Raw genomic sequence first — 27,214 nt, 5'->3', positions numbered from 1 at the left:
CCTTAAATTAGACCTTTTTATATCTACAGTCAAATAACCATTGAAGGCAAAGCTTTCAGGGAGACAACTATGTTCAACAGCTTGTATACGTATTTGAAAGAAACACTCATACATACATTCTGACAGGGCAAACACAAATCAAGTCCATACTGCACGTAATGTGACATCTGTAAAACACAGGTTTGCTGCTGGATATAACCTTTTGAGTAAACATATACAGCAAAGATGCCTTTTTTATATGTTAGAGTGCTTACCTTATTCCCTCTGTCAGGTCAGAGGTGATATTTGTGTTTATTCTCCACGCGTGTCATCAGGCTTTTCTTGCCATTATGTCTCTTTTATGAGGTCGGGGTGACTATTCAAACTGTCTGGATAACTCAAGCTTGGTTGTCCTCTGATGATGTGAAGTCAAAAACCTGCTCAGTGCAACAAGTCCATCACACCGCCACGCCATGAGCAACCATCTTTTTATAATGCTACCACAGGTCCGGTGTGACTCACCAAACACTACCGGCATGCTGTGAGAATCTCCGTTTATACTTTTGGAGGCTAATTGGAAAGGCTGATTTATCCGTATCAACCGGAGATTATTTTACCAAATAAAATGTCTCGTGTTAATGTTTATTGGCCAATAAAGTCCACAGTGCAGCGATCCTGTTACTACAGACCTTGTGAAGCTGCCAGGCTACAGCTTTGGGTTTGATGCTTTGACTCTTACATGGCTATTGTGGATCCATAAATCAAAACGTCTCGATGATAAATATGAAGTCCAGTAAAATCCATCACTAATTCATTTGAGTTCAAATCTGCCAGAATGTGAATCTTGATATTAGTATATAATGCACCTGTTGTTTTTATATTGTCAACAGTAATGGTGGAAAACTGTAGACTGGATACTTCCAATACCAGATTGAATGAACAGTCATAATGTATTTCCAGAGCGAACTGCAAAGTGATCGCTTTCATAGGGATCGGTAAGAGGAACCTCCACCCTTTACCACTGCTGTAACATGGGTTTTCAGTAACTACATTTCACCCATGTATGGGTTTCTGTGGGCTCCAATCTTTTATCACCGGACAAAAAGGGGTGTCACCTTTGAAATATTGGTCAGTGAGAAGAGTTTAGACTGAAGACGGACAGCTGAATGTAGACGACGAAGAACTGAAAGTAAGTCCGATTTATTTTTTTATTAACAAATTTAGCAAATTTCCTGCATCAGTAATTTCCATTGAATGAATATACTGTCCAAAAGCAACATTTTATATGCCATGAAAGAAATGCAATGGCTTAAATCAGCAAGAGGTACAAGTCAGGGCAACTGTGTGATTATCAAATATGGACAACAGACAGGAATCATTTGTTGAGAGAGGCTAATACAACGGTACAGACTAGCTGTAGTCTATTCTTCAGCTGATGAGGTAGGTTTGAAATGATCATTTTTCATACATCATTTCATAAAGACAAGTAGAGGGATATGTATAGTTTATAGTTTATGTATATTTATAGAGGTCAGAAGCTGTCTAAGTTTTCAAATCTGTTGCTGCAGAAATGTACTAATCCTGACAAAAAAAAAAAAAAAGACCTGTTGACCGGTTTTTGAATACTTTTTATCACAGGTACAGATTTCGGGGGAACACAGGGGACATGTCCCCCTCAATATGTAGAACATGTGAATTTGCTGAGCCTTAAGAGTTTAATTTATTGTGTAAATGTCTTATTTTGTCAAAATTAAAGCAAAAAAGGCATAAATTGGAGCATAAAAACTGCAGGAAATTGAGTGTTTAATGCTTAAATTTGTCTGGCAGGGGACCCCCAACCCTCATTTTATATCTGACCCCCCAAATGTTGAATTAAAACCTATGTCCTTGCTTTTACTTTAACATTTAAAGACCTGCAGTCATTGTGCTATTGTATATACCTGTTTAAAATGTTAGTGGCTGGTATGTTAGCATAGCCTCTTTAACCTGGGCCGTAACAACAAACAATGCCATAATATACTGTAATGTATGTGCTGCCACAGACACAGGATCCACAAAAGTGAGCCCTGAAATTTTGCTCTTTTTTCCCACATTTCAAGAATTAAAGCAGTGACGTCTCAAGAATTTTCATACTCTGTAAAAGGAGGGGGGAAAAAAGAACGAACCTCTTGAGATCATCCTGTAACGTTGACGTTAAAGAGCTCAACTGGGTGCCATATTTCAGTCACAAATGTGACCTTCCCAACTGGCTTCCCATGACTAACAAAGGATTGAGCAGGAGACTGTGATCGCTTTGCACTACAGGATGTGTGACACATCAGAGCCTTAATATAACTTATTTTTTTGCTGGCTTGTAGATGTTCAAGGTCAACTATTCTTTTTCACATTTTTTCATTATTCCTCTTATGGTCCTTAAAATTAAAGAGCCATTTAAAAAGCCTTATGGCCATTATCTTGATATTAGGTTCATTTAGTTCTAATTAAAAGGCTCCCAGCATTAAAGATACTAAAAGAATTACTCACCTAACTTTAAGATTTAAACTACCCTTCACTAACAGTTTCTTGGTCATTGTCACCCACTGGTGCTTGACCTGAAGGTCTACTGGGCGACAGTCAAAGTAGGTGGGAGTCTTCTTTTGTCTGCTCCCTATAAGCTGAGTACCTGATATAAATAAATTCTGTACCTCATCTTAACTCTCTGTAGAGGCTTTGTTTTTCAAATGACTAAATCAAGTACACACTTGGTGCTTTTTCACCTTCAAACACAAAACGAATCCACATGACTGCTCAGGACAAACGCAGTTTAAGTTTAAGGTTTACTTTCAGTCTTTTGCTAGTAGTTAACAACTAGGCACCTCGCTGTGAATAACATCATTTTTAATAGTTGGTGGTATGAAAGAGATTTACAGATATGTGCTTTGGCTTCACAGTTTGATCGCAGACATTCTGCCCCTGTCTATGTTTGGATCCTGAGCAGTTAAATTGCTGGCACAGCCACTTGACTCCACAGGCAGTTGGGCAGAGTCAGCCAATAGGTGGGATTTCACATTCCCCATTTACTGTGTCCCAGCATGTCTCCAAGTGTCTGCACGAGTCACGCAGGAGTCATGGCATCCCCACTTTGACAGACTGATGTCATACGGTAACATAGATGACACATGAGGAGAAGCTCCAAGGCAGGGACTCGTAACCTTTTCTGGCCCATGACCCCATTTTGGAATCTCCCATTCTCATGACCCCAGCAGTTACAGAGTGGTCAAGTTGAGTCATTGACTGAGTGTACTTGTGACCATGACGGGAGCTCCAAATTATTTAAAAAAAAACCTAGTCCCAATTAAACACCAGTCCCTATTACTAGCCCAGTGTGGCTGTGACTGTCTCAATTAAAGGCCTGGTCTCGTTGTCAAGCAGTTCATTTTTTTAATCTAAGTTTTTCGGCTGTATAAAACCAGGTGATGGCTTCCTCAAATAATGTATCCAGTCCTTGATTACCCTGTAGGTTACTCATATTTTTTTAGTCTGCAAGGATCCTCAGATCAAAAGAATCAAAAGTGTTTTTCATGAAAATCTAATAATGTAAAGTAATCTTCAAGTGTCATAACTCTCTCTCTCTCTCTCTGATGCGCTGTCTGTCGGAGCTAGATCTAATGAATGATTCATATTTGGTATATTATCTGAAGCCTAATTTTTAAAAAAGTAATATTTATACTGGTTTACATAAACAGTCTAATTGTATTTCCCAATCTTTGCTGGGCAGTAGTTCTGTGTGGAAGGAATTAAACGCCTCTCCGATACAGACACCGGCCCATTGATTTCAGTGATTTAAGCAAATAATAGCCCGGGCTATTATTTAAAGTTTTACGGTATACTATTTAGAGCTGCAATGATTTGTCGTTAAATAATTAGTCAGTTGATGAAACATTTATTGGCAAGTATTTTCATAATCGATTAATCATTTAAGTCATTTTTTAAGCAGAAAATGCATAAAATTAATCAGTTTCAGCTACTAAAATGAATAATTGCTGCTTCTTTCAGTCTCCTGTAACTGTAAAATTAATATCTTTGGGTTTTGGAATATTGTGATGCTATTTTCTATTTCAGCTATTTCTGAGAAAATAATCCTTAGTTGCAGCTCTATAGCATATATTTGAAACATATTTTCTTAATTTTTTATTAGCATACTGTTTTAATTATTATGCATTATAAATATTAATGCTTTTTCTATATTATCTCATTATCTTTGTCAAATTTTCAGCTTCTGCACTTTGTTTTTACTATTACTTCTAGAAAAGTGCAACATAAACTAAGTTTATTGTCATAGGAATATCTATTATATCCCAGAAAGAACCACAAACAAGCCTAGTTAATTTTTCTTTACTGCCCTCTGTGTGTTTTGGTTTGATTTTAAAAAATGTCATAATCATTAGTCATAATCAGCGATGTAGATGACCACATAGACAACAGAATGTCTGAAGGTTAGTTACATAAAGTGAAGGACCTAACATTTGACAGTATTTAATTGACAATTTCACATTATACTTTGTGTACTCTAGAGTGTAGAACCCACAAATCTGGAAAACTGATAATTCAAAGAATGACTTGTCTTGAACAGAGTCTATCACACAGAGTTTGGCTGAGTCACAGATCAACTTTTCCCCATTACTATTCAATGTCAGCCTTGTGAAAACTGTAAACAATGAAAATGAATTTTTGGTTCTGAATACCAACAACGCATACTGACTTAGCTACATACAACTGTGAGCTTTTCTTTTTGTTACAGCCACAAAGCGATCAACACTTCGAGCTGACAAACAATCACCAACGCTACAATGAGTTCAAAAACAAACCACGACCCAAAAGCCTCAGGTAAGTTTAATTAAATGTGAAAAACTTTTTAGTATGGGTTTGTGTTGAGGGCAAGGACTACCATTTTGTATTATTAACTAATAATTTACACAAATTTAGTACAAGTCTTAACAACAAACTTGTGGGTATCAAGTCAAGTAACACAGAGGTTACACTTTTTATCTAGCTAAACAGAAGAAGTTCTTCTTCCTCAAAATGTATATCCACTCATAAAAAGTACTTGTGAAAGTGGGTGTAAAGTAAAGGCAGAGGAGGAAGAGAGAACAAATAAAGTAATTATCTCCACCAGGCATATATGCAAGCCTGGAGGGGACCATGTGTTCGATTGTGTGTGCGTTTGTCAACAGCTAATCTCAAATACTTCCGGGCCAATCGGCCTCATATTTTGCATGCATATGAATGACTGTGTGCTCAAGCACCTCTTGTACATGATGTGATTCACAATTGTTAGAAACCTGTCTTTTTGACTATTTTATACTGTCATTGACCTCTGACTCCTCACTTCTCTTAGCTGGCCGATAGAGGCCACAAGTTCTCAAGAAAATGGCTCAGCTTCAAACAGCAAGACTAACCGTCTATTGTAGACCACATTTTGGCACAAAATTGGATAGGGCCATAAGATATAGCCCCAAAATAATATCAAAATATTTCAGGGTATTTTTGCGATAATGATAATTTTGGAGATATGACAAATTAGTAAAAAAAAAAATGTACAATCAGTCAAGAGCATAGAATTGCTACAAAATAAGTGATAGTTTTGCAAGTCAACCTAATGGTTTGCCTTCAAATATTCAGTAAAAACTCAACAAAAATGACCTCTCATTTCTTTAGTTTGTGAACAACAACAGTAACTCAGAGCGAGATTCAGATTCTGTATACAATATTAATAGTTCAACAAAATAAAATCCACCACAAATTACACATTTAAACAGCTCCCAAATACAAAAAATGTACCCTGGGATCTATATATATAAATCAACAAGTGATTTCCTTCTTTTAGTAAAATCCTAAATGATTGAGTTGTTTTTTTTCCCACCTGGACCTTTATGCTCTTCCATTTCTCCTCGAATCATCACGCTGTAACCTGTGACAGGCTGTTATGATACCACAACTATCACACATTCACATACATGTGGTTTTTTGTCGAGCCGCGAGCCGCACGTAGGTTTATGACAACATCACTACACGACAGCTACTCCCGTGTGCGCACGGCGAGATAGGAGAGGGAGAGACACTGTGCTGCTGCCGGAGGAGCCCCTGAATGAGTTTCCTCTGAGCTGTAACTCGATAGAAGAGTCTGAAAAGTCCTAGTCTGTTCATAAAACATTCAGGATACTTGTTGTTTCCATGGGTAACAGTATGACGTCAATATGTCAACAAGTCAAAAATCGTGAGTATCACGATATGAATTTTTCATATCATCATCATTCATATTTTTTTGATGGATATTGCGATTGCTACATGAGTCATGATTTGAGCAACAGTAGATGAGATGATTTTTCTGGAAAGCCTCTGAAAGGTGCTATGGCACATTTGCAGGAATAACAAGAACTGTAGCAGCGATCAGCTCGGGTGGTCATGTGCCCACCTGGCAGAGATATACTGTACACTTGCATTTGAACTTAATTTGACGTCACAAATGCCACTTCTTCAGTACTTGAAATGGAGAGTCTTTCATGGATTTATGAAGGACAAGTGCACCAATTTCATTTTATACCTGCAAGAAACACTATCCCAGAGTGTCAGACCATTCACAGTCACTCTAGAAGCCTAGTGTTGGAGACTCAGAGTGGTTTATGAAAAGGATATCAGCTTTATACAGCCAGCAAAATTTTACTGAAGGTGTCCCGAAGTCTGCTGGTGTCCAAATCTAACAGTTTCCTCCAGGAGTGATTGGTATGCAGAGGCAAACGACTGACTGCTGTCCTACCAGACTTGGATTATGTGTGAATCAATGCTTGAGGAGCAAGAATCCTGCCTGCATTCAGATGATATACTGTAAGAGCATAAACCAATCCCTGGAGAGATGACACATACAGTTTGATGAATATTCAATACGTGCCCTCTAACTGGAAAAGGGCTGCTGTGGAAAAGTGATGAAGAATGGGTAACCTAAAAGTAACTCACAATGGGTGCAGGGACATAATAAGTCAACTCTTAGCTTACTGTGTGTCACTGCAAATGACCTATTTCAGAGAGACAAGGACATGGTTTCACTCTGAAGTGTTCTGAATAGGGAAAAAAAATCATTTAATCAGTTGTTTTTTTACCTGTATCTGTATGTTTTGTGAGCGTTATTCTTCTTACATGTGTTTCCATTTTATTTTATACAACTACAGCAGATAGATGGTAAGGTACAGGTAAGACATGGGGGAGTGCAGGTTTGCCAGCAGAAATTATATTTCAAATTCCATTACCTGTGTTTACTATGGTTTACCTATCTCAAAGAGATAGTTAAGATCTTTTGAAATGGGACTGTATGAGGTTCATATCTACAGTTAGTGTATTACATACAGTACAGTACAGCACGCCCCAGTTTGGAGAAACACGCAGGAGTGGTGGCACGCAAGCTAATGCTCAAAAAACACTGCCTACGAGAGCAGCGTGTGACGGCAACTTCGCTGCACCACTGTGGCTTGTGCACGTGCTGTGTTCACACTGACAGCGTTGTTGCTGCAGTGCTGCGCGCTGTTGTAACCACTACATTTCACAATTAAAAGTCGATACTCTCAGTCTGTTTTTGCTGAAAACTGCACGCATCACACAAAATAAATACGCAAAACTCCTCTGTTCTACATTAGTGGCTCCCAACTGGTGGATCCCAGTGACTCGTGAATGTAAAGTTTGTAGTTTGTAAAAAACACACTTTATTTTGGAGAACAGTGAATATCCGGCAGCTCAACGACACAGCCAAACACAAGTTTGACACTGAATAGATTACACTGTGTGGACCTTACAGGGATAGTGCACCCAAAAATGAAAATTCAGCCATTATCTACTCACCCATATGCCGAGGGAGGCTCAGGTGATGTTTTAGAGTCCTCACATCACTTGCAGAGATCCCAGGGGAGAGTGGGTAGCAGCACAACTCAGTTGGTTTCAATTATGTGTTTTTTGGGCGTTTTAATCTGGGGTTCCTTCAGCCTGCATTAGGTATAGTTGTGCTGCTACCCACTCTCCCCTGGGATCTCCGCAAGTGTTGTGAGAACTCTAAAACTTCACCTGAGCCTCTCTCGGCATATGGGTGAGTAGATAATGGCTGAATTTTCATTTTTGGATGCACTATCCCTTTAAGCCAATGACTAAGAAGGAATGTGGACCTTGTGACTGGACCAGCTGGGAACCACTGCTCTACATGTTCCGCAGCTCATCAGCAGCCGAGACGCACCTGAGCAGTGCTGCTCACATGGGCTTTGTGGCTGCTCTAACCTGTTAACACGGTCCTGCTGCTCACGCAGGCAGTGTGTTCAGAGTGTAAGAAATGTATAGCTGTGGACAGTGGGAGCAGCAAAACATATTTTTGCCACCTTAAAAAAAGTCCCACCAATATCAAGTGTACACTATACTGAATGTTTTTTCACTACTTCACTTTTTTTAAAGATTATTTTTTGGCTTTTTGCCTTTATTAGACGGGACAGTCTGAGCATGATGGAGGACAGAGGGAGGATGACATGCAGCTAAGGGCCGCAGGCTGGAATCAAGCCTGCAGCTGCTGCGTTAAGGGCAGTGCCTTGTATATGGGATGCCTGCTCTACCCACTAAGCCACCTGGTGCCTCAGCCACCACTTTACACAGACAGACACGGGACCTGCTGGTGAACTGCTGCTTCAGTTATTTAGTTTGTTTGTGTTATTGTGTGACTTTGGTGAATCTGAACTAACCCTTTAAAATAACAGAGTAACACAGTAACACAAACAAAATACCTGATCGAGGCAGCGTCAGATCACCAGCTCCTGTGTTCAGTTTAAATTACTACTTTCCTCCACTGAGTCCAGCTTTAACTCTAGCTATAACAGCTTCAGATCCCTGTCACAAGGTACAGCTGTGAATATATTCTAAACATGGCGTACATTTTTTTTCAGATGAGACTTTTTCTAAGTGGCTAAAATATGTTTCTTGCTGATCCCTGCACAGCGATCAGTGCTTGGCTTCTGTGTGCCTCTCAACTGGGGGCATGCAGACTGACATCTACTGCATGTCATAGACTAAGTATGCATAAGAACCTCATACAACCACACCTCAGAAGATCCAAACTATCCCTTTAACTGCCTGTTATAGAAGATTAAACAAGTTGTGGGTATAATTAGTAAAATATCAACATTAAAAAATATAGTGATAAAATAGTATTTTAATGTCTAAATGTTGTATGAAGGACTTATATTACAAACTTGATAAAGATAGTGAGACAAGGGCAGAATTATTTAATTGAAATGTAGGTGTCTCATTTCAAACTAAAACTGAATAAAATCCTGTATTAAGTTGCATTAAAATGGTCCTCTAGTGGCCACCAACTTACCAGCCTGCAACATCCATTTGAAAACTGTAGCCAGTATTTTCTTATCAACTAAATGTGAATATGATTTAAGTTTTGGTATCTTTATAGTTAACCCTGGCACCCTTTAGAATCATATAATGAATCCTACTGTAAGATTACAACAGCTCCAGTTGGCTTAAGACCTGATTTCACTACAATAATAGTGGGACTCATCTGATTCTGCTCACGGTAATTAGCCGCTTAGCCTATCTGTATTATGCAGCGGTAAATTCACTTTACAGGTTCAGGCCCCAGAATGAATGAAGCAGCTCTGAGTCATTACGAGGTGCGATGCTGGCGTAACAGACGGCGGGTTGGAGTTTTTGATTTCAACAGCTGTTGGACGAACTTACTGTTGTGTGCTGAGTCATCCTACTTTTGAAATCCTAGAGAGGAATAAGGCTGACTAAAAATGTGTCACCCATCTCTTTTGCTGTCTCCACCACCACAGGAGGGGACCTTTAATGGCTCCTTGGGTGATAACACTGTTGACACTGAGGCCCCTCCACTTTGTCATCATGCATGTCATTCGTCATGAATAAAATTTACTTATTTATTCGACAATAGAAAAACATTAGTTCATGGGAGTTTGTATTAAAATATATCAATGAAGAACACAAAGTTGACTGGGTTTGAGTATTTTTGCAATGTATGTCTGCCTATAGAGAACTATAGATATATTGTTTAATCCAAAGTACATTTAATCAGCACAGTTCAAGACATAAAAGGTCTTGCCATGGTGTGGCAGCTGTAATGGCTGACAAAGAGAAAGTAAATACTGACCTCTTGTGAGATTCTAGCGTAGCTGCAACCAAAAATAAAAGCACTAGTAAAGGTGGAAAATAAAATACTTTTAACCATATTCAACCCCATGGTTTTGAGTAGGTATGTTTTAAAAGTGTAAACAATAAATACAACTTTATTATTAATATTGCTTTTATTTATTTATTTAGTAATTTAATTGTATTCTTTTTTTTGCAGGTTTTTGGCTTGTACTTGTTCTAAGTCCATGTACATTGTCTTGTAGGGCTGCAATTAATAGTAATGATGGCGATTGTAATTACGATGACAATTGTTAGGCAGTATTTGCCTTAATTAACTAAGCGACTTGTATTTGCAGCTCCAGTACTATGGTGTCTCCTTGTCAGGGTTTAGGGGTCAGGGTGGAGGGGAGCAGGGGAAAAGGAAGAAGGGAAATGAGGGGCAGAGAAATGCCAGATTTCTTTTTCTTGTATTGTACCACATTTGTGATTGCAACACTGCTTTTCCCACCTACAGTATAAACAATAAACAATTGATCACAAAAAATGATAAATACAGCTCATGTAATCAACAAAACATGTACAAAGTTTGTGTTTCTGTTCCTTTTGTCTGTGTTTGCTTTAACAACCTCACACAGCTGATTTTTACTGTTATTTTCTGGTCTTAACAGTGGCTATCACCAAAAAGTCCAGAGTTCCCGGAGTTACAATCACTCAGTATGTTGAGCAGCTGCCTTTAGGAAAGTCAACACCTGACTTCGCACGGAAGCCAATGGCAACAACGGCTCAAGAGGGTAAATAACACCAACATAGTTGAACTTATGCCACCAAACACTACCTACAACTGTGTCCCTGCTGTATGGCTCTCTGTATTTTGATTTTACAGGTAAGAAAGGAATGTTCAAAGCTATGGTTAGTGGAGAACCGACACCAACTGTAACATGGGGGCGTAACAAAGGTGACGTTGATGACCCAAAGAAGTACATCACCAGATGTGATGCAAGAGCCAAAGAGCACATTTTAGAGGTGAGAAAACCTCATCTACGTATCGAAAGCAAATGCTCCACATCTCGTAGAAACATTCCACTCTCCTGTACTCCCACACCTCTTGATTTATATGAAATCTGTTCTGTATTTCAATACAATTGTTTGAAATTGTATGAAGTGCACTTAAGATAAGTACTTTTTGTTCTCAATGACATCCACAGTAAACAATTAATTAGAAAAGCTCAGAAACTAATATTCAGCATTAAGAATGCAATCTAACTGTGATAATATTCCTTCATTAGATACTCAATGTAAAACAAGAGGATGCTGACACCTACAAATGCTTTGCCACCAACGAGTACGGACAGGCTGTCGCCACTGCAACGCTCTCTGTTACAGAAGGTAAAAGACAGATTATCACTATGCAGAATCAGTGTTTCCCCTACCATTATACTGGGGAATCGGCCTGCCCAGCCTTTGAGACGCCCCGTCCCACCTGACCGACAAGGAAATATGGATTTAATTCATTAGTTTTTTACTAATAAATCATTATATAGATATTAAGAAATAAATGTGGCATAATGCCCCTTCATCAACTGAGCAAGTAAAAGACTGCAGTAAAGCCAGCTGTCACTCACATTTCCATGGTCAAACCAGCTCCCACTAAAGTTAAAGTGCACCTACACCAATCAGCCAAAACATTAAAATCAGTGGTGGGTGAAGTGAGTAACATTGATCATTTTGTTACAATGCAATGCAATGTTCTGCTGGGAGACCTTTGGTCATGGCATTCATGTGGATGCCACTTGACGCCCTCCACCCACCCAAACACCGCTATGGGCTAAGTAACCCCCCCTTAGGCAACGGTACTCCCAGATGGCAGTGGCCCCCCAAGCAGGAAAATGCACCATGTTACACTGCAGAAACTGCTCAGGAATGGCCCAAAGAATGTGACAAAAAGCAAAAGGCATCAACCTGGCCTCCAAATTCCCCAGATCCAAATCTGATCGAGCATCCGTGAGACGTGCTGGTACCTCAGAGCTACCCCTAACCCACAGTGGGGCCTCCCTGGATCGGATTTGTCTCCAACAAGTCAAGGCACGGACACGTGACCTCTGGAAGGTGTTCCGTGGTGTCTGGCACTGGGGGTGTTGGCTTTGGTTCATTTGAGACCTGTCAGTTGTGAGGTGGGGCACCAGCATTTCCCAAGATGCTCAATCAGATAGGGGTGTGGGAGATTTGGAGGCCAGGTCGACACCTTGAGCTTTTTGTCATGTTCCACAGGCAATTCCTGAGCAGTTTTTATGGTGTGGCATATGGTATCTTTCCAAATTCACTGTCTATGAAGCAGCTCTAGATTTTTTACATGATTACACAAATTAGTGTTTAACACTCTAGTTTTTAGATTTGGGAGAGAGTTGTTTATGTTTACTGACATTTTTGGGCTGTCTGAGACCATGGGAATAACGTATGAATATTGAAAATGGGCGTAGTCCCCCTTTTAAGGACTTCTCTGACGACATACAGACTCAAAATCAAGCATTTCTTACTGCATCAATTTGGAGAATTGAAGAGGCTTATAGCCTCACATCTACACCTTAAAATAACTTAATTTCCAAAAACTTAGGGCGTTATTAAGATTGATCAGTTCAGCTATGTTTCCAACTAATACCAGCAAACATTAGACAGCAGCTACATAGCTAACACTTAATTCCAAGAACCAGCAAATATGTTGACCCTGTCCATCAGCCCTGCACTGTCCTCACGACTCCTCTAAGACAGTTGATCAAGGGGGAAACACTGATATATGTACCCTGTAAATTAATTAGCTTTAAGTAGCTTTGACTCTTTGCTAAAGATTTCATGTTTTGATATTGTTTTCTTTTTTCCAGCTGGCATCAAAAAGAAAGCCCATGAAGGTATGAAACTGAGATTAAGTTTTCTGTTCTATCATCTGTCCAGCCATACATTCTTTTTAGGGATTAATGATTTCATAATTGTGGTTTTTTTTTCTTCTTCTTCTTGAATATGGATCTCAGCAGCAATTACAATAATGTGTGTTGAACATGCCAATAAGATACTAAGGCATATGCTGTAATTAAAAAGCAAGATTCTATGGATTCAAAGATTACCACATTATTTAATCCAGCATGTTTTGTTTGTTTTTCCACTGTAAGGTTTAGACAGAACTATAGAGTTTGAATAAATATGATCGTGGAATTATTTGCCATTAAGAAAAGCTGTATCTCATTTTTTCATTTTCTTTCAGCCAATGGACAAGCACAAGATTTCAGAAAAATGCTAAAGAAGACGTAAGTTCAAGTCAGAGTCAAAGCAGTTATTTCCTATTTACATACACTGCTGTAGATCTCCAATTTTACTCTGTTCTTCTCTTTTCAGTGTTGTTGTCACCAGAAAAAAACAACTCCCACCACAAAAAGACGGAGAAATTGACCCTAAACTCTGGGAGCTGCTTATCTCTGCCCCAAAGAAGGACTACGAAAAAATCTGTTTTGAATTTGGTATTACCGACTTTCGCTGGATGCTGAAGAGACTCAACCAGATGAAGAAGGAAAGGGAGGATGAGCAGGCAAAGGTACTGTATGCAGTTTATCACAGTTTGGTTGCACCTATAACCACATGTTATTGAGTCCTACAGTACGCTTGTACATCACTGCAGCAAGGTGAAATGTTAAACCACTGAGGGTCTGAGGACAACATTTTCAGGAGGTGTTAAGTTACTCTCTAAAAGCATGTGTGATGAATAAAAAGGGATTTTAAAGGATTTTTGTAGCCTCAGGCCAAACTAGCCCAGTGAATCTTAAAAAGTAAACATCCATACTCTGTTCAAGGCCCCTCGAGTTAAAAATGCCACGGCTTCAGAAGTGAAATTGAGAGTAACATCATTACATTTCAAATTTTTTCGTTAGGTTGTAGAGCAACTGGAAAATGTGAAACAAATAGAAGTGAAACCCAGTGGAAGAGCTGAATTTGGCTTCGACATGAAACTACATGATCCCAACAGTGCCATTAACTTATTCAAGGTGAGTAATATGCAGTCTTAGACAGACTATAAAACCAATTACAGCTTGAAAAATAATAATAAGAAGAAGAATCTAACTACTTCTCTCTTAAAAGGACGGGACAATGGTTCCATATGATGAGGATGAAAATTCAAAGCACAGCCTAAAGAAATCAGGGACAAATTATCTTTTCAGCATCAAAGATCCTCAGCCAGAAGACGCTGGATTTTACCAGGTTGATGTTGAAGAGGCAAATGTCCTTACAACTGACTTTAGAGGTAAGGTGCAAGTATAGCACCTGCACAAAACAGAGTGATTGTTTTGACGATTCAAGGCACATTCAAGAATGAAAGGTTAGTCAGTTAATCCACCAGTTAATCCACGTCTACCCTTCCGCCTCCCCAGTGCCTGCTGTGGAGTTCATAGCCAAGATCAAGGATGTGAAGGCCTTTGAAAGTGAGGACGCCGTCTTTCAGTGTGTCTTGTCAACACCCCTCAACAGAATAACGTGGTCCACACAGGACTCGTCACTTGAACATGGGGACAAATATGAGATCACTGTCTCAGAGGACAAACTAATTCACACACTGAGAGTTAAAGACTGTAAAATGGCAGATAACGGAGCATATTATGCCATCGCTGGGATAACATCCAGCAGTGCCTCTCTCAAAGTGGAAGGTAGGATCTCTTTCTTTTTTTAATTTGCTCATTCATTCATTTAAATAGGCTGTTTCATTGCTTATTTAAAAAAAGTTTCAGCACAAGTATTTATTCTACATACTTGTATGTGTTCTCTGTAATTCAGTTGATCCAAATGGTAAAGGCCGCAGGGGCAACCAAACTGGGGATCTAGAAGACCTGACTAAATTGGCTCTGGCACAACAGGCCAAGCTACAGAAAGAGAAGGAAGACTTGGAGGCAGCCAGACGAGCTCAGGCTGAAAAGGACGCTGCACTGGGGGATGGAGGGGATGGGGGAGATGGGGGAGATGGAAAGGATGGTTCTGGTGATGGTTCTGGTAGCAAGACTGATGGAGACGAGGGTGATGGAGACGGCAAGAATAAGAACCTCCTGACAGATGGAGATAATGAAAATAAAGATGGTGATGCGGATGATAAGAAAAAGAAGCGTGCACGAAGTGGTCCTTTGGTTCCAGACTCGGTTATAGGTAAAATCTTTGCATTATGTAAAAACTGAATCATGTGTCACCTCATTGGAGAGGTTCATATATGAATATGTCAACATAGTTTTGGTTCTAGTGCTTAAGATGTATTTGTGCCACAGCATGATGTATATTATCAGCTTTGCTATCTGGGTCCATATTTATCAAGTGTCTCAGAATTACTAGGTCCTGCACTGGAGGTCTGACTAAGAATGGGGTAGGTCCCAACCTACTGCAAAATATGAGAGATAGTTACAGACGGAACCTTTCTACTATGGGTCGAATGATTATTGACCTGGTTGATTAAAGTTTTTTTTTATCCTAAAGCAGATAAAATAAGTTAGCTGAAAAATGTGCAACTTGTGCTCTCATACCGCTGACTCTCAGCCTGCCCTCAACACTGTAGTCTCGCCTCTGATCACTCCTGTGTCCTGCTCACAGCACCATCTGATTGGTTACACTTCACGAGTAATGGCTTATCAACAGTGAAGGCTGCTGTGCTGTGGACCAAAGACAAATGCGGACTGGCGTTGCTGTAAGCTGAAGTTGCAAAAGCACCTGGGGCCATATTCACAAAGCTTCCTCGTACAAAGAGTTGCTCCCAGTGATGAAATTCTATGAAAATTCTTAAAATTGTGAAGTTTTCTCAGACTTTCCCTTAAAAGTTAAGACTAGGGCCTTGTAAAGATAAAAGTAATTCACAGAGCATCTTAGACCTTAAAAGAGCCGGGAGGAGGACTTTTAAGAGGCTTAAGAGTTTCTTAATCAGAGGCGAAAACGGTGGAACCACAAAGAGTTCGGAGAAATATTCTCCAAACGTTTGATGAGAGTGAGTAAATGAAATGCTACAGATAAGATCATGCAGGGTGATTATATGTGTCTGTGACAACCAATCACATCTGTTAAAAGAAAGCATTATACCTACTAATGGGGTAGATCACACCTCCTTACCAAGGTAAAAGTTTCTGTCCCTTCCTTGCTCAGAGTTGCTCTGAGAAGTTTCCTAAATCACTCCTAAGCTAGGACTCCTTACTAAATTTATTAGGCCAAGTTAGGAGCTCTCTGAGAGTATTCTCAGAATGTTTGTGAATATGGCTCCTGGTGTTTCTGCTGGCGACGTTCTACCGTAAATAACAGTAGTCACTGGATGTGATTTCAGTTGTATGAGTACAAGTGCTTCGAGGAGAGAAAGAGGAAGTGAGACGGCTCCTGGAAGTGGGCGAGGCATGTGATCCATGACCGGAATATCATAGTTTATAAAAAGGTCAGAGATACCACAGACATGGCATACTCTAGACGTATATAACACGGACCTGCCAATGTGCAGTCAGCCCTCGCTGGATCCATTTACATGAGTCAGCCATCACTCTGACAGGTCTGACCATTTTGGGCTGAACTTTAAATCAATAGTCGAATATGTGGAAGTTCAATTCTGGATCAAAATAATCTGAGAAATTTGCTTTTGGATTTTGCAGTTGCACATAATTCACTATTACAAAGAAGTTCAGTGACAGAAAATTAACTATTGGGGGTCACCAAACAAACTATTAACCATCAAAAGTCAATATTAAAACGTTTTAAGATCTACTTTATAAAACCTCTTGTGCAGTGCTGCATGTTGACCACTAGAGTGAGACACACTGTAAACAAGAAAACTGACAGTGTTGAGGCCCTGACAGGAACAGAGGTGTTCTGGTCATTGCTATCCTTGCCTTGCTTGTGCTGGAAAACAAAAAACTGCATGCTCATGTGCCCTCTGCACTGTCTCTGTCTTTGTTTGCTCTGTTTATTCTATACCATTTATCTGAAACACTGAAATGGCATATTTTAATACTGTGTCATATTTACCAGGGGTTACATATGGACAAGTACAATGCACATAGTCAGTTCAATAATAACTAAATGTTTACTTTGTTCTTACTCTTGCAGATCGTGGTGTTCAGTTTGTCAGTGGGCTGTCAGATACTGTTGCTAATGTTGGTGAACGGGCTGAGCTGTCTTGCAAACTAAGCAATGAGACCTCTGAGGGACGCTGGTATAAAAATGGGAAGCTGGTAAGTCAGCTGTTTTAGAAGAATCACCAGTGTATAAGACTACTGCCATACATATTAATGTTTCCTCCGTTTCCTTACGAAGGTCCATAACAGTCAAAAATATTACACTACATTGCAGCCCTAATTTATCTTTATGTGTGTCTGATGAATACTGAATCTTTTTATCTGACAAGCTTACCAATGGGGACGGGGTAACAATTATCAAAGATGGAGCCTGTCACAGGTTGATAATTGACTGCTGTTCAAAAGATGATGCAGCTGAGTACCGCTTTGAAGCTGAAGGCCGTAAATCAGAGGCAACACTTAATATTCAAGGTCAGAATAAAATAGTGTCAAATGATGATTTATCCCATGCTTTAAAATGGTTCAGATTTTTAACTAAATCTTTTTTTTCTCTCACACCGTAGACCCACCAAAAATTGACTCTGATGCACTTGGAAAATTCACTCAGCCAGTCATTATAAAGGCAGGTGAAAATGCAGAATGGAAGCTGCCCTTCTCAGGTGGGGAACCGATGAATATACAGTGGTACAAGGACGACGACGAGCTTTTGCCCGCTCTCAATGTGAAGATTGACACATCAGCTACAGAGAGCAAACTACGCCTCATGAAGTGTCAAAGGAAAGATAGCGGAGAGGTCAAAATCAAAATCAAAAACGAATTTGGTACAATGGAGGCAATTTCCAAACTGATTGTGTTGGGTGAGTTGACAAGAAGAGGTGTAAGGTTTGCCATGTGTTATCCTGGCACTGCATGTGAAGAGATAAATGCTCTTTGCTATCAGTAGAAATTATTCTCATTTCACTGACAGACAAACCCACACCACCACAAGGACCTGTGGACATTATGGAAAGTGCTGTGACATCTGTCGAGTTCAAATGGAAGCCACCAAAAGACAGTGGCGGATGCCCAATCACACACTATATTATAGACCGCCAACAAGTGGGGCGCAATAAATGGTTGAATCTGGGTGAGATCCCTGGCAGCAACCCAAGTTACAAAGATTCAGATGTGGACCCTGGAAGGAGATACTGCTACCGGATCAGAGCCAAGAACGCAGAAGGCATCAGTGATTACCTGCAGACAGAGGACATACCAGCTGGTGTATTACGTAAGTCTGTAGCTGGAGCCTAATTTAGGCTTTATAAGGGCTACTTCCGATGAAAAGTTAACTTCTTGGGAAGCAGGTAAAATAACCATAGAGTGAAACGAGCAAAAAAGTTTACATTCAATTTGTTTTATTTTAAGAAAATGTAGTATCTCAGGATTTTGTAATTCTAGATGCTAAAACATTTGTATATGGCCAATAAATATTTAAAGAAATGAAGATTATTATTGACAATTGTCATTTTTGATACTTTCACTACTGCCTAGTGTACACAAGAGGACTTTCAAAATCATGAACTGATTTTAAGGAACAGGGAGACCACAAGCATGACGGCAGATTTAACTGATTTTTTATTATTTTATTCATAAAAAACGCACACACCAGAAGATTCAGTCAAGACGCAGCACCTAGCAGCACTTAGCATTTATATATAACAATGTCAGAGGGGCGATTCCAGGGACTTGGGATCTCACAGAAACCCGTGTGATGAAATGTGGCTTAAGAAAAAATAAACAAAACCATTGGAGGCAGACTGTCATCATCAACTGGTTGCACTTGTGTGTGCTGTGTTTTGCACCAAAAAAAAAAAGAAAAAAAAAAAGAAGCAACTGTGGATCAAGTCATGACTGAGGAGACTGAATCAGCTTTTTTTTAAAGTTTAATTGTTAGTCTCAAAAGTGTTGGTGAAGCTCTTCGGTCAGCTTGCTCGCATTGGCTACTGCATGACCCTTTCACACTACAGGATTAGGTCGTAAAAATTGACTGTTTGATATTTACATTTCAAAATTGAGGAGATTCCAATCCAGTTGGTCACATTAAGATGATGTCTGTAAATCACACAACCAGACCCTAAATTTGATGTTGTTGTTGAATCAGACCCGAAATCTGCCCATTTATCCTCCAATGCTCAGATCAAATCACATACTTTGGGGCTTTAATCACTTCTACCTGGCAACATGACCAACTTTTCCAACAATATATTACAGAAATACTCAATTAGACGAAAACATGATAGGAGTGTAAATCACAACTTTTGACCAGTTGACCAACTTTTCTGTTTTAGTAATTTTTTTTTAGAAAAATGCCAAAGATTTGCTGGTTTCATGCTTCTTAGATGTGATAATATAATACTTTCCTTTGTCATACATGATAAACTAAATAGCTTTGGATTTTTGGTTTCATTATTGGTTTCCTGACATTTTATTGACAAAACAATTGACAGAAAAAATGACAAAGGACAATAAAAATAAATATTATTTGAAACCATAGTGACAACAGCAGTTAATATCTTTGTTGTCTATCCTTAGCTGCTTGCTGTTGTCTGCCTGGCGCTAGGCCGCTTGCACTGTTTAAAGGTTTGGGAAGGCAGTGCAATTGGGCGGAAATGGTGACACAGACATGCCATTGGAATTTTACAATGAAGGTGTATCTTAAAGACGCTGATATGTATCCATGTTTTTACACCACTGAATCAAGATATGAATTTAGATCAATGTATCGTTACACCCCTAAAACATAAAGTCACCAATGGTGGAGGTAATAAAAAAATTCAATTTCTAATTTGAGAACACACACAGCGATTTGCAGGCCATTATGTATCCTTCAAAATTAAAATGCTCCTCACAAGCACATTATGCTTTTATCGCCAAACATTTTTCAGCTCTCTTGCCGGTTTCATCTATATATCAATTTTTTGGGGGGTGAATAAATCATGGTGTCTTGGAGTTGTGTGACATGTTTTAATTTGGAAGGTAATAAAAAGCAAAAGAGAAACACAACATAGCAACACAGAATAGTAAAAACATCATGTTCCCTCCCACAGGTTATCCAGGATCCCCAACAGCACCTAAAGTTGTCAGTGCCTTTAAAGACTGCATCAATCTGACCTGGTGTCCTCCATGTGACACTGGAGGAACCAAAATAGTGGGATACAATTTGGAAAAGAACAAGAAAGGCACTAATTACTGGAGCCTTGTGAACCACGGAGGGCCCATTACAGGTATCCAACTCGTACAACAAGCTGCAGCAACATCCCTGCTGTGCATCTGAGTGATATCCATCTTTCTTTTTCCACAGACACAAAGTATGCAGTGAAAGATGTTTTTGAAGGGGCAGCATATGAATTTAGGGTGTCGGCTATCAACCTCTCTGGTGCTGGAGATCCTAGTATTCCATGTGAAACAGTAGTCGCGAGAGATCCAATGAGTAAGCCAGACACACTGGATTCTCATATCCCACTGCATGTCTTTACAGAAAATTATGCAAGTCATGCTTTGTGGTGAACCCACACGCTGTTCAACATAATGCTGTCTGTAGCTCTTTGGTTAATATAAGAGCACAGCAATGAAAGCCAATAACCTCACATTGTTGTAATTTCAGAACCCCCAGGCAAAGTCACAGACCTGAAGTTAACATCCTCCAATTACACCACATTTTCACTGGCTTGGACTAAACCTAAAGAAATGAAAGGGGTAGAGGATGAAGCCCAAGGCTACTACGTGGAGATCAGACCAATAGAGAACCTTGAATGGACCCGCTGTAATGCCATGCCAATTACTCTAACTTCCTACACCGTGCTTGGCTTGAAGGCAATGGCCACCTACTGGGTGAGAGTAATTGCCACCAATTACGGAGGTGATGGAGAACCTCAAGGTTTTGACAATTACATCATTGCCATGCCTCCTCCTGGTAAGAAAATTTGAAATTTAAAGGGAAACAGTTTCTAGATTCTGTAAATGTCCTGATCAAGTTATATTCAGTGTCCGCAGAATGTCACAGCAAATGTTTTTTTTTTCTCCCACAATACATCTGCACAGTGCACCAAAAATAGCCCTACGGCTGTCAACACTACTGCATTGCTCTGCACCAAGAAAATACAGCCAGCACAACAGCTTTTCTTTTTTCTGTAGTGTTTGTATTGTGTCTTAAAACATTTGGTCTCACATCCGTGGATACTGGAGTTAAAGGGTGGAATCGTTGTGACAAGTCAATTACGACAGGAAAGGTGTTGTAACACGGTTCTGGACAGCCCAGCGTGAACAAAACACTGACGCTGAAATCAAGCTTCAAGCAACCGTAGCAATTTTAGGGCACGGTCCAACATGAAAACCTCACTGTAACAGAAAAAGTGACCTGGGTTGTTGTATTTTAACCAAAGATAGAGGCTGTCTGTGTAGATATATGTATGTTTTCAAACTGCTGGCATCTGTATTTATTTATTTCGCTACACCACCTTGTGAATCAATCATTTGCAACAATCTGGGATAGAAACAGGCTCCAGTAACAGATTGCAATGTGGTATATTTGACAGCTGGTGTACCCAGCACAGTGGAACAATGCATTACAGTAAAATGATTGGAAATGGACCTGGAGTTATACAGATACAGATAGACAGATAGATAGTGATCAGTTTTTAAAAATGTCTCTAAACCAGTCCTGAACAGTATATGTCCTTGAGACATTCCTATGCAGTGTATGTCTACAGGAACAGAAAATGTAACAATTTATACAAAGGCTTTAATTTCTTATCTACCGTAGAACTTCAGTTAAAAGCCAAGTCCCTTTTACTTGCCAGGTGTGGATACACATTTTGACAAACAAAGACTTCTGGTTCTGGCCAAGCAGTTCAGTTTTCTTTAGTTGTATAAAACCAGCTTGTTGGCTACCCAATGGAGCCAACATTGGTTAGATGTTTAGATCACACATAAAAATATATATGTTTAAACATTTGTCAATATGGAAATGCCACACACAACGTAAGCTCAGTTAGATTCTCTACAATTGAATCGTTAAGTTTATTTTACTGAAACCATGAGCACCAAAGAATACAATAATTAATTCAATTTAGCAGCCTGGTAGACAAGAGAAATAAAGCAGTCAAGTCAGAAAAGGTGTCCATACCTTGAATACCTGGTAAATTATATCATGTGCCCTTAGTTTGTAAGGGTCCACCCATGAAAAAAATCGAAAGGGTTTCTCATAAAAATGGATTCAAGTTGTGAGCACATATTTTTATCAGGATAAAGAGGTGTTGTGTCAGTACGTCCGGGAAACAGGTGTCATATTTCTTATCTTTGTTGAGAAACAGTTTTGTGTGAAAGGGTTAAAGGCCTGTCTAATATAAGACACCTGTCCCAAATATAAGCCAGTTGAGTTCAGTGATTTAAGCAAATAATATCCCAGGCTGTTAATTTAAGTTTTACAATAATCTAATCAACACAGCTGCAACAATTAGTTGATTAAGTGACTAGTTTATTGAAAGGAAATTAACTATTTTGATGATTGATGAATCATTTCAGTCATTTTCAAGCAAAAATGTCAAACATTTGCTGGTTCCAGCCTCTTATATATGGGAATTTGCTGCTTTTCTTTGTCATTTATAACAGTCTCTGGGGTGACGGTCTGTTGGTTGGACAAAAGAAGCAAACTGAAAATGTCACTTTGGGTATTGGGAAAGAAGCTAATCATTTTTATTCTAAATTCTACCCTCACAGTGAGGCCGAAGTTTAAAGATCGCAACATGAAGTCCTTCGTGGTGGTACGATCTGGAAACACAGTCCGCCTGAACATCAACTTTGAGGTCCCATGCTCTAAGTTATCTTCCGAATGGGTTCACTGGTGACTGTATTTTTCATTTCACAAATTAATCTGTGATTCTTCTTATTACCTATACAGGCCTCCCCCATGCCAGAAATTGTGTGGCTAAAAGATGCTGTTCCTTTACCCAAACATGTAACCATTACCAACTCTGATAAAGGCTCTCAGCTGCTGATCCCCACATCTGAGCGGTCTGACAGTGGCATCTACACCATTACTGTCAAGAACATTGTCGGCCAGGAGAGCTTCAATGTTGAAATCAGAGTTACAGGTGAATCTCAGTGTGCATGGCCATGAACTGAGAGACTGAGCTGAATACGTGCAGCAAGCAGTCTTTGTTGAATAGAAAGCTACATTTTTGTAACTCAGATCTCTGTGCCTCTACATGTGGTTGTAGATGATCCCAGGCCTCCAGGTCCAGTGGAGCTGGATCAGAACATCCCAGGAACAGTTACTCTGTCCTGGACTCCCTCCCCAGATGAGAAGAGGGACGACAGACTGCACTACATGGTATCCAAGCGGGACTCCTTCAAACGCAATTGGAGGACAGTTGCAGACAATCTCTTCAACAATAAGTTCACAGTTGTCAATATTTTGCCCGGACGGGAGTATAACTTCAGGGTCTTTGCTAAAAATGACATGGGTCTTTCACCACCCTCTGAATCCCCTATGTTTGGAACCCCAAAGGAAAAAGGTTTGTGCTTCCAGTTCACAAAGGCATCTGAATCAGTTCTCTCTTTCCTGTATGCACCCATAACTATGGTTCCTTTGCTGCAAAAGCTGCCTAAGTATTCCACTTCTATTCTCAAATTTAAAATCGCTGTTCACCAAACCAGATCTCAGGACTGTTTCACTCTAATGACGCCCTCAGGTAAATACTGACCTTGGGAAGATGCACACCTTATAAATCAAATGACTTACAGAGGATTTTAAAACTTGAATGTCTCATCCCACTGGCCAATTTTAAATGTTTTACTTCTTTGTGAATTTAACCATTTAGTCAGAACAGATATTGCTGTAATAAAACTAACAGAAAGCCGAAGTAAAACTGGAGCTTCTGGGCTCTGTTCCAGAAGTAAGAAAGTCTCATTCACAGCTATATTTTCAATACTGCAACAATTCAACCCTAAAACCTAATCTTGCTCACTACTAAAGATATGTCATACAGTTCACTCCATTTATCTAGACAAGGTTGGTACATTTTTACAGGGTTACATAAGAAATTTCATAATGCACTCAGTTGGAGGAAGCACAAGAGAGTGTTAAAATAAAAGGAACATTCAAAATTGAAGCAGCTGAGGCAAAGATATCCAGTCTTTTTTGTCTCCAGTATGAGCTACATTTTATCCTGCATTTTCCGTTATAGTCATTATCTGGATAGTTTTCTTAACTTTGGATAGTTGTACTCCTTGTGATGAGTAAACTGAACACCATGAGCAAACTCAATAAACACACTAGAATTCTTAAATGAACACCATTTCCCACAAGCCCAGTTCAAATGTCATCCAAGGTTTGACAGACTAAAGCGAGTCGACTAGTTTACTGAATTACATGATGCAGACAAAGAGACAAAACAGGGAGGATTGGAAAGCTGACATCAGACGAGAGCATATGCAGGTGCAATAGGTGTATGGGTGGGAAACTTGATACCGCAGAGATTGCTATTGGGCAGAGCGGTGTACTCTTGCGCTGCGGTAGCACATACACAATGAATGGGTTCGTCGGCGGAGGTCTGTGCTTTGCGCGCTCTGTGTGAAAAGGGCCTTATTTCCACCCTGCCCAGCAGCGGTACCGTGGCGAACAGTCCCTAACTGCGGGGAGAATGGAGCAGGCTTCCCCGTACGTAGGTCTGCCGCTTCCTCCACACTTTGACTTATTTCCACGCTGCCGACAGTGGGACTTGTCATTGTGCCGACAGTGGCTTGGAAACCGCCCATAACCGTGTCACACGGGGAAGAGGGAAGAGGGAAGGCGGCTGGAGTTCCTCCAACATTTGCGGTTAGATTATCATATTTTTTTATTGACAAAAATATAGGCTGCTTCGGCTGTTTTTTTTATGCGCACATGTGCCCCTAAATATTTTTTACAGTTCGCACACACCTATTTTTAGTCGCAAATGCGAGTGAAACGCTCGCACTGTCGAGCCCTGCTAAGCATGGGCAGATATGATGGAGAAGGGAGAACAGTTGATGTACGGTATTTGCACCACCATACTGGCAAAACTTTCGTGACCAGTAGTATTTTGAGTGTTACCAAATCCATAATTTTTTAACTCTGTCACAAATCACAAATTGTTCAAATTCTGATAACAAGTTGCTGTAGTAGATACTTATTTCTCTTGGTAATCCCTTTTTCAGAAAGACAAAGAACACTTAAGACGAGAAGATAGCGGGGATGTGATGTCAGGTCTTTGACTCGATAAAATTGTGATCTATTTTGTGTAAAATCTTGGAAAATTGCCTTGAAAGGCCACCAGTACAAACTTAAGTATTACAGTGCTGTAAAACTCTAAACTTTGTGCATGTCTTTGTGTTTCAGGAAAGTTCAAAGTAAACATGCCAGAGGCAAAATCCTTTAACTTCCAGTCACCTCCATCGTTTATCGTTCCCCTGAAGATGCGCACAGCTCCACAGGGTTATGAGTGCAACATGAGCTGCGCAATTAAGGGTGATCCAGCTCCACGTGTGACATGGTACTGCAACAATATCAATCTGAACACAAACACCAACTACCACATCACCAACGTATGTGGAGTCTGCTCCTTGCTTATACTGAGAGTGGGACCCAGAGACAACGGGGAATACAAGGTCGTCATTGACAACAAACTGGGGACAGCCGAGTCCTCAATGACCCTCAACGTCAGAGGTATTAACATTTGTATACGGTTTAACAAAGATACTTTTTTTACATAAAAACATTTATTAAACATTTCAGTGTACTATGTGGAAATATGACAGTATTAATGTTTCTTTGCAGAGTGAAGAGGAGCTGCAGCTGCTGGACAGAAGCTGAACCAAACCAACAGAGGTCTTACTGTGTTTTAAATCAATTGTACCTAATTTAGAAGTTAATCTATTTCCCAATAGCATGATGCAGCACTATTTAAAGACTTAACTTAAGAATGCTACAGAAAATATGCACAGAAATGTTGTATGCTGCTCTATTAAACTTTGAAGACTTTCACCATTCTGCGTCTATTTACTAAAGATGCCGTCAAATACACTGTAAAACAGCAGGTTTTATGTTTTCAATTTTTTGAGATCCACTGTGTCTAATGATTTTAAATTATATAAAACAACCTGAAGTTACAGACACCACTATTCTTAGAGGGAAGCCTGTGGAATTACTGACCACTAGTAGCACTGTGGGATAATTTTTTAACAGCTGTTTCGTTTGTATCTTATGCAGAGACTTTTACTTTGAAGGGTGAGGACTGTCAAACAACACGCACCCTGTTATATTCCATTTACTTTGCCTAAAGTTTTAATATATTATATTTCTGTTGGCGTACATGAGATAAAGATTCATGGAGAAATCAGACAGCTTTCTAAAAAGGTAATGTCTTGCATTTCAAGTAAAATTTTAGCAACTGACTTCAAACCACATGTTGCACTACTACACCGATTAGCTGACAAAATTTCCCTGGACAACGAACATTAAGCGAAAGAGACCCTGTGAATACATTGTTTATCTGATACAACAGACTGGGGTGTCTCTACAAATACATAACTGTTGCCACTGTTGGTGCCTGGCATTACATTGCTAATACAAAGTACTTGGAAATGTGGTTCTTGCCCCCTATACAACGGTCAGAGATCAATCACACAAGAACAAGATACACATCCCTGCCCATGGTTTCATGCTATTCTACCAATCCATGGTTGGTGGCAACAAACTGCTTTGAAAATGACTGCTAAACATAGGTACATTTGTGAGCATGTTTCAACCTATGACCCTACAACCCAGCACCATGGAGAAGAAGTGGCACTCAAATGTTAAACAGAAGTACAGTTTTAAGGTGCTTGGAACTAGCTGGAGTGTTTTGATTTTCAACTCCATTTCTGCTCCACAGTATGGACGCCCATTCCTTCCAGTTTGATGAAATAAAATGATTTTGTAAATTAAGAAATTAGTTCTCGAAATA

At 39.7% G+C, this 27,214-nt stretch overlaps 1 protein-coding gene across 1 annotated transcript; it reads left to right on the top strand.

Annotated features, from left to right (window-relative positions):
• The first annotated feature begins 1,120 nt into the window (after window positions 1–1,120).
• Window positions 1,121–26,253, top strand: LOC117256926 (immunoglobulin-like and fibronectin type III domain-containing protein 1). The gene is made up of 23 exons (XM_078170264.1): window positions 1,121–1,168; window positions 4,760–4,845; window positions 10,812–10,934; window positions 11,027–11,166; window positions 11,430–11,529; window positions 13,020–13,046; window positions 13,397–13,439; window positions 13,528–13,723; window positions 14,058–14,171; window positions 14,266–14,428; window positions 14,556–14,828; window positions 17,242–17,366; window positions 17,540–17,681; window positions 17,774–18,067; window positions 18,178–18,477; window positions 20,297–20,473; window positions 20,551–20,679; window positions 20,854–21,162; window positions 22,968–23,053; window positions 23,149–23,341; window positions 23,468–23,764; window positions 25,609–25,935; window positions 26,047–26,253. The coding sequence occupies exons 2-23, from the start codon at window positions 4,809–4,811 to the stop codon at window positions 26,049–26,051; spliced, it is 3,600 nt and encodes a 1,199-aa protein (XP_078026390.1). The 5' UTR covers window positions 1,121–1,168; window positions 4,760–4,808; the 3' UTR covers window positions 26,052–26,253.
• Window positions 26,254–27,214: the final 961 nt, after the last annotated feature.

The sequence above is a fragment of the Epinephelus lanceolatus genome, chromosome 1 (genome assembly GCF_041903045.1).
Source record: "Epinephelus lanceolatus isolate andai-2023 chromosome 1, ASM4190304v1, whole genome shotgun sequence".
NCBI lineage: Eukaryota > Metazoa > Chordata > Actinopteri > Perciformes > Serranidae > Epinephelus > Epinephelus lanceolatus.
Note: the sequence above shows the minus strand (reverse complement) of the source record. Positions and strands in the feature narration are given on the sequence as shown.

What these genes read in the sequence shown, in the direction of transcription:
- LOC117256926 (XM_078170264.1), top strand. Translation starts at nt 4,809, where the DNA reads ATGAGTTCAAAAACAAACCACGACCCAAAAGCCTCAG. An exon ending in GGCAACACTTAATATTCAAG is followed by an intron (nt 17,682 to 17,773) that starts GTCAGAATAAAA and finishes CTCACACCGTAG; the next exon opens with ACCCACCAAAAATTGACTCT. An exon ending in CCACGGAGGGCCCATTACAG is followed by an intron (nt 20,474 to 20,550) that starts GTATCCAACTCG and finishes CTTTTTCCACAG; the next exon opens with ACACAAAGTATGCAGTGAAA.